Source organism: Urtica dioica, chromosome 5 (assembly GCF_054948205.1).
Source record: "Urtica dioica subsp. dioica isolate 48M chromosome 5, U.dioica_male_clone48M_v1_H2, whole genome shotgun sequence".
Classification (NCBI taxonomy): Eukaryota; Viridiplantae; Streptophyta; class Magnoliopsida; order Rosales; family Urticaceae; genus Urtica; species Urtica dioica.
Genome location: NC_142760.1, coordinates 15,179,893 through 15,192,789, shown reverse-complemented (window position 1 = coordinate 15,192,789; position 12,897 = coordinate 15,179,893). Strand labels below are relative to the sequence as shown.

The following is a 12,897-nucleotide window of genomic DNA, read 5'->3' as shown; positions in this document are numbered from 1 at the left end:
AGAGAAAATCGCCGGCATTTAAATCCTTGGTTGCTACTAATTTTGTCAAAATTATCAAAATTGCTAGTAGTTGGGGCTATTTACCATATGATTAACATGTGGGATATACTCGAGCAAAGAGAGGGATATTGAATTACCATTGGAGACGATTGTTGCTTAAACGGGTTGTAGCTGGAAAAACTTATGGGGCAAATAAAACTTACCATTAAATTTGCCCTAATAACCATAATCACATAGAAAGTAGACCAATTTCTTCTCACGTTCTTTAACTCAGGCCACTATTCTAACAATTGTTCAACCTCGAAAGCGTATTTTTCCAATATACCTGTTAAGCCGTTTTTTGGATTTAACATTCGAGGACACGTGGTGTGCCTGGAATAGTCACGTGCCTAGTATTGGATCGGCCCAAATTACTTTTCGAGAGTCCAAAGAGCTCAAGGAAGTTCGGGACAAAGCCCAAAGCGTCCAATAGCTTCAGAGGACCTTAGAATCGCAAAGAGGGAAATAATACTTTGCCTTCTTCTTCGTTGGGAATGCGTTCTTCGTCTTTGATTCCTGGCCTAGAGATCGAGCCTGCCTGGAGGTCTAGCCTGCCTGGAGGTCGAGTTCGCCTGGAGGTCGAGCTCGCCTGGAGGTCGAGCCTGGCCTGGAGGTCGACCCTGGCTGGAGGTCGAGTCTGCCTGGAGGTCGAGCTCGCCTGGAGGTCGACCCTGGCTGGTGGTCGAGCTCGCCTGGAGGTCGACCCTGGCTGGAGGTCGAGCCTTCCCGGAGGTTGAGCTCGCCTGGGGGAGGTCGAGCTCGCCTGGAGGTCGAGCCTCGCTTGGAGGTCGACCCTGGCTGGAGGTCGAGCTCGCCTGGGGGATCGAGTTCGCCTGGAGGTCGAGCCTGGCTTGGAGGTCGACCCTGGATGGAGGTCGAGCTCGCCTGGTGGTCGAGCTCGCCTGGAGGTCGACCCTGGCTGGAGGTCGAGCCTACCCGGAGGTTGAGCTCGCCTGGGGGGGTCGAGCTCGCCTGGAGGTCGAGCCTCGCTTGGAGGTCGACCCTGGCTGGAGGCCGAGCTCGCCTGGGGGATCGAGTTCGCCTGGAGGTCGAGCCTGGCTTGGAGGTCGACCCTGGCTGGAGGTCGAGCCTGTCTGGAGGTCGAGCTCGCCTGGGGGGTGTGACCGAGCTCCTCGTGAGCTGCCTACGTACCCGCTTTGCGGGATCAGGTCATGACGTAGTTCAGGGCGAGTATGTTTGCTATGTGAGTGGATTCTTGGATTTTTGTTTTTCTTCCTCCCGCCGAGAGGTGGCTCTCGGTCTTTGTTTATGATCCGGGATAATTTTGAAGTTGGGAGAGTATTTGGCTGAGAGAATTCTGGGGTTGAGAGTCTCTGGGGTTGAGAGAATTTTGAGTTCAGAGGATTCTCAGTTCGGAGTGAATTCTGAGTTCGGAGTCCCCTCCATTTTGATTTGTGTGAGTGAGCTATTTATAGGGAAAACTTGCCGCTTGTTGAAAATTCGCTTGTCACTTGTCGCTTGTTGAAAATTCGCTTGTCGCTTGTCGAAAATTCGCTTGTCGCTTGTCGAAAATTCGCTTGTTGAAAATTCGTTTGTCGCTTGTCGAAAATTAGCTTGTCGCTTGTTTTTAGTAATGCGTATTTTTAGCAATTGACTAAATTGTCCTTTTATATTGTAACGTCGTTTTTACCATAAGAAAAAAGACGGCATAACAATACCGACGAGTAACAAATGATAAACTAGTACAAGAACAAAAAAGAACTGTTTCTAGTGTAAAAGTACATGTATAAATATTCTAAATCCAACTAAAAAAGAAAAAGCAATGGAATGGACTTCGTACACAGAGTGAAACCCGCCTTTGTGTCACGAGTTCTTCACTAAAAGATCTCAGCTTCATCAGCCTTGCTAAAATCTCCAGTGATATCTTCCAGGAAACCTCAGAGCCAACAGCCTTTGTCGAATCGCAAATCCGAGCAGCATAATTATGAGTTCTTCCAAACAAAAATAGACTATTCTGTGCCACTAACAGTGTGACCAGTTAAAATGTTACATTTATCAGTATATACACACACGAAATTATATAGTGACACTCCTGATGATACAAGTTACATAGCTACTGCATAGGTTTCAGGCCAACCTGATGAACCCAAAATAGTAATTTAAAACAAAATCCGAATACAGCTCAATTCGGATCAAAGGGTTTCTCTCTAGATTTTGAAATTTCCGTGGCCAATATGGCCGTACACCTGGAAAATATTCCAAGCAACTTGCCCGCATGACGCAGATTCATCGGGTTAAGTTTAGCTGCTGATCCACCGTCTTTTCCTTGCCGGCCGCTCTTGTTTGACCTCTGAATCCGTTGGAGTCACAGTCTTCGTGGGAACCGGCGATACGATCTCCACCTTTTTTATCGCCGGAATTTCTTTATCGCCAGGCATCGGAAGCTTGAAGCGCTCACTCCGCTTCTTCAGCTTCTCGACCGTGTCCAGGTGTCGATCATCCAACGGCCTCGCGTCACCGTCCTTAACCTCGAGATCGGCAGCAGAATCTCTCTCTTCGGCCAACGGCTGTTGGGTTTCAATGGGTTTCGGAGGCTCTTCAGAGAGTTTACTAGTATCGGCTTCTAGAGGAAGTTCAGTTTTGTTGTTCCTGTTCGGCTCTTTCAACTTCAGGGCAGTCGAGGCCTTGCTCTTAGAAATAAATTCCCGTTCCCGGTGACTCGTCCAACGTTCCAATTTGGACCGCCCCTTCCTTGAATCCTGTTGCAGCTCCTCGTCATCAGAGGTAACTTCCTTTTTCCTTTTCAAACCCTAATTAAAGACCAAAGGATGGTAGCATAAACGATGAGAACAACAATAAGATAAAATAAGAATACCCAAGCCGGAGAAAATTTCTAACTCGATCAAGAAGCAAAATGAAATTCTGGAATTAGTAAAATAAAATTATTGCCAATTCGGGAATTCATCTCTGCTTTTTATCAACCCAATTCAGTGTAGCCTCTGTGAAATGGAGGCAGGATAATCATGCGCCCACATTCAACAACGGCAAAAGGATACAGTTAAATCTCCCTGTACTACAAGTATACATTATGAATCTCTAGCAAATAATACAGTAATTTATGGGGTAATCAATGGCCTTCAGAAGTCCCACTAGTTAAAATGAAGGAAACACTCGTTCCAAGAATAAATAAGCGGAAAATAAAAGCACATGACTGTGACTGAAGTAAAAATTTAAATCTAGACTTAATTTGAGAAGTGTTCTCAAATATATTAATAGGAAATGAGACTATCAAGTAAAGACTAAATAAGCGTAGAGCTACGCAGCGTTAATAAGCTATGTCATACCAACTCTCAATCTACAAATCTAGCAGGAAATGAAATGACGATAATATAAATAGCCGTATGACCCTTAAACTTTTTCTTTGGGGAATCATACGCTCCCAACTTTAGAGGTTCCATGGGAACTTTTGTTCAAGCTCCAAGGAGTTCAATTTTTGAACTCTAACTTGGTCAAACTCACAGGTTCACTTTCTTGCTATAGAAAGTGCGTGCAGTTACTCGAAATATATTATCAAATCGAGCATCAGTATAACGTCATGGCATAACATATAGATCATTGATATAACAAGATTATTTTCTACCCAAAAAAAAAAAAGTACATCTTTCTTGAGGTCCATGCCTAAGAAAGACTAGGTTGTTTGCCCTCAATCAAGCATTCAGAAGAGAATGCAGATACTGGCTTGGTAACAAGTATCGTCTAGATTATCATCCCTTTGACAGACTAACCACTTTGACAATGCCATATCAGCAACAGCATTAACCAAACTTCAATGCCGATTCTGGTGTGTTGTTGATGGCTTGATGCTGCCACGTTACCTACTTCCATGCAAAGGTGAAGTGGTGCAAATGAAATGCTAGCGTAGCAATTAAGTTTCTGATTACAGTTCACTCCTACGTGAGAGCACACTAGAGGAAAGCTCAGTAGTGACTAACATACTGGCAAACTAGGACAGTGAGTGAATAGCATAACGTAAGTTAAAGGCAAAAATAAAACAGGCGAAACAGGGTCCATATAACTCCCACGACACTCAATTTGTGTTTTCATTCTTTTAATGTAGAACCCATACAATAGTAGCAACTAAAATAACTTTTAGACAAAAAAGGTGAATCGGCATTTTGCTATCATTGCCTATAAAATTTACAGGTTCCTAATAAATAGTAACAGTAATGGTTTTGAGTTGACTCGAGGATTATAATTGAACCAAAATTCTGAAAATGCCCTGCAAAAGGGAAAGATAAGGAAACACATTTTTTTCTGCATCTTACACCTAAGTTGTGGCGGTTATGGTTACTATATTATTTCATTTGCGCTACAACCCGCCGGAAACACGCACATATAAACAAACATATTTCCAAAAAGATTTATTTGCCTGAAATGCGTTGCATTATTGATTGCTTTTTTTATGATAAAACAGTCACTCTTGTATGTAAAAATTTCAAACCCTCATGGGTCTACATTCTTGCACTCGAGCAAGGAACATACCGTTGCATTACTCTGACCACCGGTGTCTTCTTGACTTCTCTTGGAAGAGACCAAAGCGTTGTCATCGCCGCCGTCGGATTCCTTATTCCTCCTCGCATTATCTTTATGTTTTTTATCATTAATCTTTTGGTCGTCGGAAGCATTGACAGAGTGTTCATTTCTTGTCCGGTCCTGTCTGGATCTTCTCTCCCCATTACTCAATTGATTTCCACGAGCGTAAGAATCCTCACGACCTCCGCGAATACTTTCATCGTCGGTTCTGTCCCTTCTTTTGGACTGCTCACCATGCCGCATTGTCTCTTTAGATTGGTACTCTTTTTCGGAACCTTTACTCTCAACTTTAGGATGGCCAACCCATCCTTTGTCTTCTAAGCCACGACCACCCCTTGGAACACCCCGCCCTTCATCTCTTTCGCGCTTGGGTATGTTTTCTTCGTGGGACTGTCTTACCCTCAGCCAATCTTCTTTGTCTCTCCCTTTCTCGCCTCTTTCCCTCTGCAACCAGCCTTCATCTTTGTGCCTTGCAGATTGGTGGTCGTCAATATTATCCCTGAGTCTTGGTTGACCATCCCTCTTTCGCTGGTCCAATACCTCATCTCTTTCTCGCTTCCTGCGATTGGTATTTTCGCGATGACCATGCAACATTTCTTCTTTATCAGCATAACCTCTCCTCGTGTGTTCTTCATCTTTCTTTCGCTTTCCGTGGAAATCATCCATAAGTTCATATCTGCTCTTAGAGTTATCATCTCTCTCCCTGTGACGAGGAACCGCATCCTTGTCATGGTGAACCCTGTTGCCATTATCCATCTGTTTTCTAGATTGGACGAGTTCCTCTTTGTCAATCCTCTCGCCCTCTCGAACTTTACCCCGATGTCTGGACCCCATTTCTTCACCACGTTCTCTCCTCCTTGGTTCTTCAGTTCTAAGTTTTCTGCTATAAGGATCATCATCTCTCCTTTGCCAAGGCCCATCAGAATTTTCCCTTTCTTTCCTCCTATCAAACCCATCATTTCTCATGTGCGGATGGACCAAGCTGGGATCAAATTCTCTATAAGGATACGAGTCCTCCCTGCCTTTTACAATCATTCGATTTCTTTCCGGCTCTGGTCTTCCATCACGATTTCTCCTGTGAATGCCCTGTTCTTTATCTTCAAAGTTCCTCTTGACAGATCCCGCGCGATTTGGGCGTCTTTGGATAACTTCCTCATCCATCCCGTCCCGCCTTTTCAGATAATCTCGGCTGCTTCCCGACCTTGCTCTACTGTTGTCACTGCTTCTTGCAGCCCTCGAGTCTTCACCGTCATCAGGTTCTGGGTCGAAAGAATCTTCTGATTGGGTATTCAATTTCTGTTTCTTCACTGCTCCGTCTGTGGGAATATCAGAAGAGACTATTTTAGTTGAAGGCGAATCACCTTTTTCCCCTTCAGATCTTTCATCAGCCAGCACCGTATCATCCTGATCATCAACATCATCTCTGAGCTCGATGCTTGAGTCACGAGCATCACGAAGAATGGCAGAAGATGATGACAGGCTATGTTTACTACCCATGCTTTCAACAGAGCCTTCTGGCTCATCTCGAATATTTTTTTCATCTCTTGCAGTTCTGCCAGGTGCCAGATGGGGAGATCTGTCACGTTGTCTTGCATGTTTTTTTCTGTGTTAGGAGCAAGAACAAATAATTATCACGATGTTCAAAATCTTATCAAGTACCAGTCATCGGATTTATCTCCGAATTGTTTTAAAACATGGAAAATGCCCATTACTTAATTATTTAACTATCATAACAGTGTCTGTATCAATTCAATTAAGTTTCTAACCATTGGTAATTCAAAAGTTGAACCTCGACATTCATGATTATAAATAAATTAATTAACAAAGAAAGAAAGAACCTGGGGATATGCAATAAAAAAAAGGTGTGTATAATACAGCTATTAAATACCTTTCTTCATAGCCAGGAGAATGGTCACCACCAGGAGACACTGAAACATATGCACGGGAAGCACCATTTCTCATTTGAGGCTCTGGAGGAAATGGAATAACTCCATCTCTATCATGTGTGTCATTGCGAACCGAATTCTGCAACGGAATCCTTAGTCCAACTTGCTCTCTCTTTTGATCAATGCCAGCCTGGGAATATTTGTCGACGAAGTCAGAGTCCCCTTGAGCGATTTCTGCTTCGCCAGTGGTATCCCCAATATCATCCTTGGGAGTATCATCATCTTGTTGGTTAGAAACATCTTCACCAGGAGCATCATCATCTAAAGAACCCTGCAAGGCAATCTATTTACCACAACATAAACCAGTTAATATACATTGAAATCTTTACGATACATACTTCGAAGCAGTGAGATATCAGCTACAAGTACCTCAATGATTGCATCAGAATCTCGCATTCGCGGTGGGCGGGTATCAATAGAGGGTAAACGCTCACCATAACCACTTTCCACCTGTATTGCCCTACCTGTTGGCTGGTAGGATATATTAGTCAAGTTAGTAACTCACAGTGCATGATAACCCATATGGAGAAATGAAATTGAAATATGATCATATACATATAATTTGAATGTAGGACACTGCACATACTAGTGGTGGACGAACACGAGCGGACCCTTTTGATAAATCACTTTGTGTGACCTCAGACTTCATGGGAACTGAATTCTCAAGTGGAACTTCATGACCACCAGCTGCTGCAGCTAGTTCTGGAGGCAGATCTGGATCATACTCCTAAGGACACAGAAAGCAGCAAAAAATTGTGTATTTCTGAATGATTATGATTATACCAAGAATTCATAAAAATAAAAATAAAATTTAAAAACATCCATAATCTTGCACCTGCTCTGCTCGCCCACTTTCATACACACGTATTTTGCTTTGCATAGTAGATTCCATACGGTGATGCTCCTACAAAATTAAAATGCGATCTTTTCTATCTTAAGTAAACTTCATTTTTATAAAGGACTGAAGCACCAAAGGAAAACAATTACCAGCTGTTTGCAATAATCTTTCCAACTATCTTCGTTAAATCCGAAATTGAAGAAGTCAGATGTATCAGCACTAGGATGTTTCCATGGTTTTTCCTCAAAACTATCTATGTCGATGTCAAATATAGTCCTGAAAACATACGTTGTTCGCATTAGTTATCATGAAAATTACAAATAGTAACATATACTATGATGCGTAGCACATGACGCTTAGCTACTAAGACAGATAAGACTTCTGATAACAATTTCTGAAGAAAGAAAAAGCTAACGCACGCAGCCCAGCCTCTGATGCTTTTACTACCAATACCATGAGCCAAAAAAAATTAAATTAACTGGATACATTTGATGAACGCAAGGATTATTTTTGCTATTGAAATTTACGATAACAAAAAGTGAATTTTAGCCTGACTTGGGGAATTTGTTAGTTCTTTTCTCTAAATAATTCAATGGTTGACACAACACAAGTTACACAACAACTAGGAAATTAACCAAAAACCTTAAACTTGAAACATTACTATGTCTATGGATGTAACAATGACATTAGACTCATCAGACTCATTCACGGCAAGAGCTGTAAAAAAATAGACGAAATTACTTATGTGAAGGAAGTGTGAATTCTAGTCCACCGCCAAAGCCTCTCCCAGCCGCATTTCCACCCCAACCTTGAAAATTTTTCTGCATTTGTGTACCACTTTTCAATCCTGGTCGCCAGTCACCTCTTCCTCGGCCAGGACCAGGACCCATGTTCGTAAACGGGCGAACTTGACCTGGTACTCCTCCAGGGCCAGATGCTGGACCCCCAGGAATCGGTACTGCACCGGGCCTCACATACTTCACACCAAAAACAAAGACAGAGAAAGGTAACCAGTAAGTTTTTACTCGCAAAGACAATCCATTTCACCATGTTTTTTCCCAATAGTGTTAATATGATTTTGGTTTTTCTACAGCATAACTCAATAACAAGACGAAAGAGAAATTATGCAAATACAAAGGGCTTCGCCGTTAGCAAAGCCACTTCCAAGGAAGTAGGAATCGCGAGTGTTCATCTTCAGCAAAACGAAGTAAAAGAACGACGTAATTGCATGCACATGAGTGGACTTTCCTTGTAAGTTTTAAGGACTGGAACACCGAATTACATCAACGTAAGTGACGTGAGGTTAACTCTCGTTGATTATTCTAATGGGGAAAGAAACTGGTGAATAAATATATTTATTGCATTTATGGATTCTCTTTAACAATTGAAAGTCGCAGAAGTTGAAAAGAAAAGAAAAGAAAAAATTCACATCCAAATAACTTTTTTCTTTTGGATAAGCAGGTTCCAATTCTTCGTTAGATTCTCTTTAGTGTAACTCATAACGATTAATTTAGAGGAGCCCTGGCAGCAGATGTCGATTATGATTTTAAACCGTTTATCAATATTTTCAAAGAAAATTTTGACTTTTAAGAAAAGGATCATTAAAATGACTTCATACTATCGTGAAGCAATTATTCTCTGGTTATGCCTTGGGACGGCTGAAGAGAAGATAACCTGAACCTTCATTAAGACCTTGTCTACAATACATGTCTTGAGCATCAGGTTAGTACATAAGCCCAGCATTTAACTTTCGCAACATTCATTATTATTCATTCGCAAATGTATACAAAGAATTCAGATACCACTAATCCAATAACAGGACAACAATTACATTAATACTGCGTATAATACCAATACAGTACAATTCTATTTCAGCCTTCTGTATTCTTTTTCTTTTTTCTCATCATCAAGGGTCAAATAAAACCCTTCATTTATATATTTACAAACCAATCGTCTCTAATCTATTTCAGTCAACAACATATTAACATGTGACTGACCTTAAACTGAGAATGAAACGGATGATAACTGTGAACCCCATAACCGGCTTTCGGCCCTGAAGCTACGCCGGCTTTTCCACCGTCTCCGGCCTCTTTCCCGTCCACCGCCTGAGCCGTGGCCGCTGCAGAATCCTCGCCCCAGTCCTGCTCCTCCATTGGCTGGTTCGGATCGCCGTCGGCGACAATCACGAGCGCGTCATCTTCATCCTCGTCGTCTCCAATTCCGTCGCCTCTCTCCATCGTCATTGGAGCGTTGAGAACTATCTGCAAATCGTCTTCGCTCTCGTCGCTGTCCCAATCTTCGTCTTCCTCTCTATTGGAACCTCCGGCAAGTTCTGAATTGCTCTGAAGTCCAGGAATAATCGCCGCTGAGTCGTCCTCCTCGTTAGCCAAATCGCCAGGTTCTTCGATATCGAAGGTCACCTCCTCCTCCTTCAAACTCTTATACATGGCGGCTCCGGCGCGGAATTTCGACGCCGCGGAGTCGGAATCGGCTTTCTCCGGCGCGGCTAGGGTTTGGCCGAGTCCCAAGCCTGGAATCGAGCTCGGCGGTGCTCTGAATCCGTCGCCGCCATCTCCGTCGTCCTCTTCGCTCTGTGGATTGTTGAGATCGATCGGACGGCGGAGAGTTTGAGGCTGCTCCGGCGGTGGCTGTGCCGGAGAGCTCTGGCGCGGCGGCGGAGCAGAGGCGCCAAACGGAAGAAGGACGTCGGTGTAGAGATCTCCGAACTCATCGTCGTCTTCCATTGGAGATAAGAGAGATTGTAGACAGAGAGCGGAACGAGGGTTTTGAGGTTTGTGAAACCCAAAATTGGGAAACGAAACGAAGAGGACTTGTGTGTTTTGCGCTAATGTAATGTTAAGCTTTTATATATATATAAATATTATTCATGTATAATTGCGTTTCACCTCCCAAATCGTAGAGGTTCTTTTTATTTATTAACTATTTTTTTGGGTGATTTATTTAAGTTAGAGAGGTTAGAATAATCGTGGAAGGGAAAGAAATCGAGTTTTAATGTTTCTATGTTTACATAATCGGGTAGGTTAATTAGTTAAAAAGGGTTCTGAGCGAAAGAAGTAATAGCTAAAGGGTTCTGAGCGAATAGCTAACTTATGTACGTGTTTGATGATAAAAAAAAAATAAAAAATAAATAAAAATAAAAAATAAAAAACTGTTACTTCTTGTTGCGTACTTTCTTTTGTCTTCGGGTTCTTGTAAACTAAGTCAGTAAAGGAAAAACCACTCTCTCAAAGTATAGTTAGAAAATTTTGTTCTTATGGTAAATAATTGGTACGCTCAAAAGTCAAAAATATTAGGTAAATAATTAATTATCCTACACCTAACTTATTGACTAATATACACAAATTTTTACTATAAATACATGGGTATGATGAAGAGAAAATCCATCCAAATTTCTACAATTCACTATTTCATTTTCTCTCTACAATTTACTCTTCATATTTCTCTATTCTCTCTTCTAAAATTCATACCTTATAAGTATTTAAAGAGTTTTCGATATAAGTTATTCCTTTGATTTTCATAACACGTTATCAGCACGATCACTCTCGTCAAGATCAACTCAGAGGTATAATACTCTAAACACTTAAACTCGTATAACTATTATTTATTGTATAACACCAGATTACTATACACAGGAGGCTCTGCCACCTTATGATAATATGATGTGATTTACAATATTTTAACTTCGTTAATGTATAACATCATAATACTATATACATGGAAGGCTCTGTCTCCTTATAGTAAAGTGATGTGAACTACATCTTACTTGTAATTAATATCAATTTTCTATATACAGGAGGCTCTGCCACCTTATAGAAAAATGTTATTAATTGCAAATTTATTTTAACTGATCTACTTAATATTTTACTTTGATTAACTATGTCATTTCAATACTCGTACATCTACATATTATTTATTACACATTGTTATACTTGAATACAATTATTTTTGCCACAAAAATAATAAATACCCAACGGTAATATAACGGCTATAAACGGCTATATTTTACCTTATAAATACATATCTATTCAACTCATTTTTAATCACACAAAACTCTCACATTTTCTTCTACCTCATATATATTTTTCTCATCTCCTACTATTTTTTTTCGGTTCGAACTCTAAATGTCTCGCTTAATACTAGTCTTTATTGCCATATTTATTGTTATGTGTAATGTTTATATTTTTACCATAGAAATTCCACCAGATGAATTTTATTTCGTTGTAGTAATGTTTGGATTCATGTATTACTTTTTATTCCTTACAATTGTTGTAGATTTATATATCCTTAATCATTAATCTAAGAAATTTTATATTTCATAATAGTTATCATCATGGTTAATCTCGTTAAGCTCGATTTCAGTCATCTAGACATCACATGCCAAAACTACATGCTCTGGAAGGTGGACGTAGAAATGCATCTGGAATCTTTGGGTTTACTGGAAACACTTTATGAGGAAAATGCCTCGTCAAATATAGACAAGGCAAAATCTTTAAGTTTTCTTCGTCGACATCTTGACGAGGGACTTAAAAGTGAATACCTCACCACCAAAGATCCAAGTTTACTCTGGAAGGAGTTGAGGGATAGGTATTTTCACCAAAAAGAGATCATGCTTCCAGTATACCGTGATCAATGGAACGCTTTACGTTTCCAAGATTTCAAAAAAGTCAGCGAATATAACTCTGCGATGTTCCGAATAGTATCTCATCTAAGATTTTGTAGAGACCAAATGATCGATCATGACATGCTGCAAAAGACGTTCACCACTTTCCATGCATCGAACGTAACCTTGCAACAACAATATCGTGTTCGAGGATTTACAAAATATTCTGAACTAATCACTTGTCTTCTAATCGCAGAGAAAAATAATGAATTGCTGATAAAGAATCACCAATCCCGTCCGACAGGTTCAAAGGCATTACCTGAAGTAAACGTTGTTAACTCCGAAGAACCTGAACAACAGAACTATATTCCGGGACGAGGACGAGGTCGAGGTCAGGGTCGTGGTCGTGGTTGTTGAAATAGATCTAGGATTAAGAAAAGAATTTAACGCTTCTAGAAAGAGGCGGAAAATAAAAATTTTCTTTAAAACAAGTAAAAACGATTTTTTACTAACCTAGACAAAGAGCAAGAACATGTTTTTTTTAAATTAAAACTATTGAAGAGCAATAACTCGTTTACTAACCTTTATGTAGCTTGATCGTTGAGAAGCTTGTGGAGGTTGAATCGCTCGTCTCCCTACGCAGCTCGTCTTTCTTCATTCTTCGGGAATTCGAGTAACCACGAAGGTTTCTATCACATAAATCACTCGAGGTAAGAAGGAATTAGTGTGTGGGCACTTTTAAACACAACGACTCAAGAACAAATCTTAGAGTCGAAGAATAAAACAAAACGCTAGGTCAAATGTGGACCTAGGTGCCAAAACAAAAACGAAGTGGGAAGAGAGAGAGAGAGAGAGAAGTGGGCGGCCAAACTTAGAGAGAAAAGCTCTCAATCTCTAAA

The 12,897-nt window shown here is 40.9% G+C and overlaps 1 protein-coding gene across 2 annotated transcripts; it reads right to left on the bottom strand.

Annotated features, from left to right (window-relative positions):
* Nucleotides 1–234: 234 nt before the first annotated feature.
* On the bottom strand, nt 235–10,239 carry FIP1[V] (FIP1[V]-like protein). Of its 2 annotated transcripts, XM_089616066.1 has the most exons (10): nt 9,375–10,239; nt 8,119–8,354; nt 7,527–7,653; nt 7,375–7,443; nt 7,126–7,266; nt 6,909–7,010; nt 6,482–6,822; nt 4,543–6,196; nt 1,719–2,810; nt 235–325 (listed from the first exon to the last, which is right to left on the bottom strand). In XM_089616066.1, the coding sequence occupies exons 1-9, from the start codon at nt 10,119–10,121 to the stop codon at nt 2,301–2,303; spliced, it is 3,927 nt and encodes a 1,308-aa protein (XP_089472192.1). In that variant the 5' UTR covers nt 10,122–10,239; the 3' UTR covers nt 235–325; nt 1,719–2,300. The 2 variants fall into 2 exon arrangements, with proteins under 2 accessions (XP_089472192.1, XP_089472193.1); XM_089616067.1 differs by lacking the exons at nt 235–325; nt 1,719–2,810 and adding an exon at nt 2,850–3,875.
* Nucleotides 10,240–12,897: the final 2,658 nt, after the last annotated feature.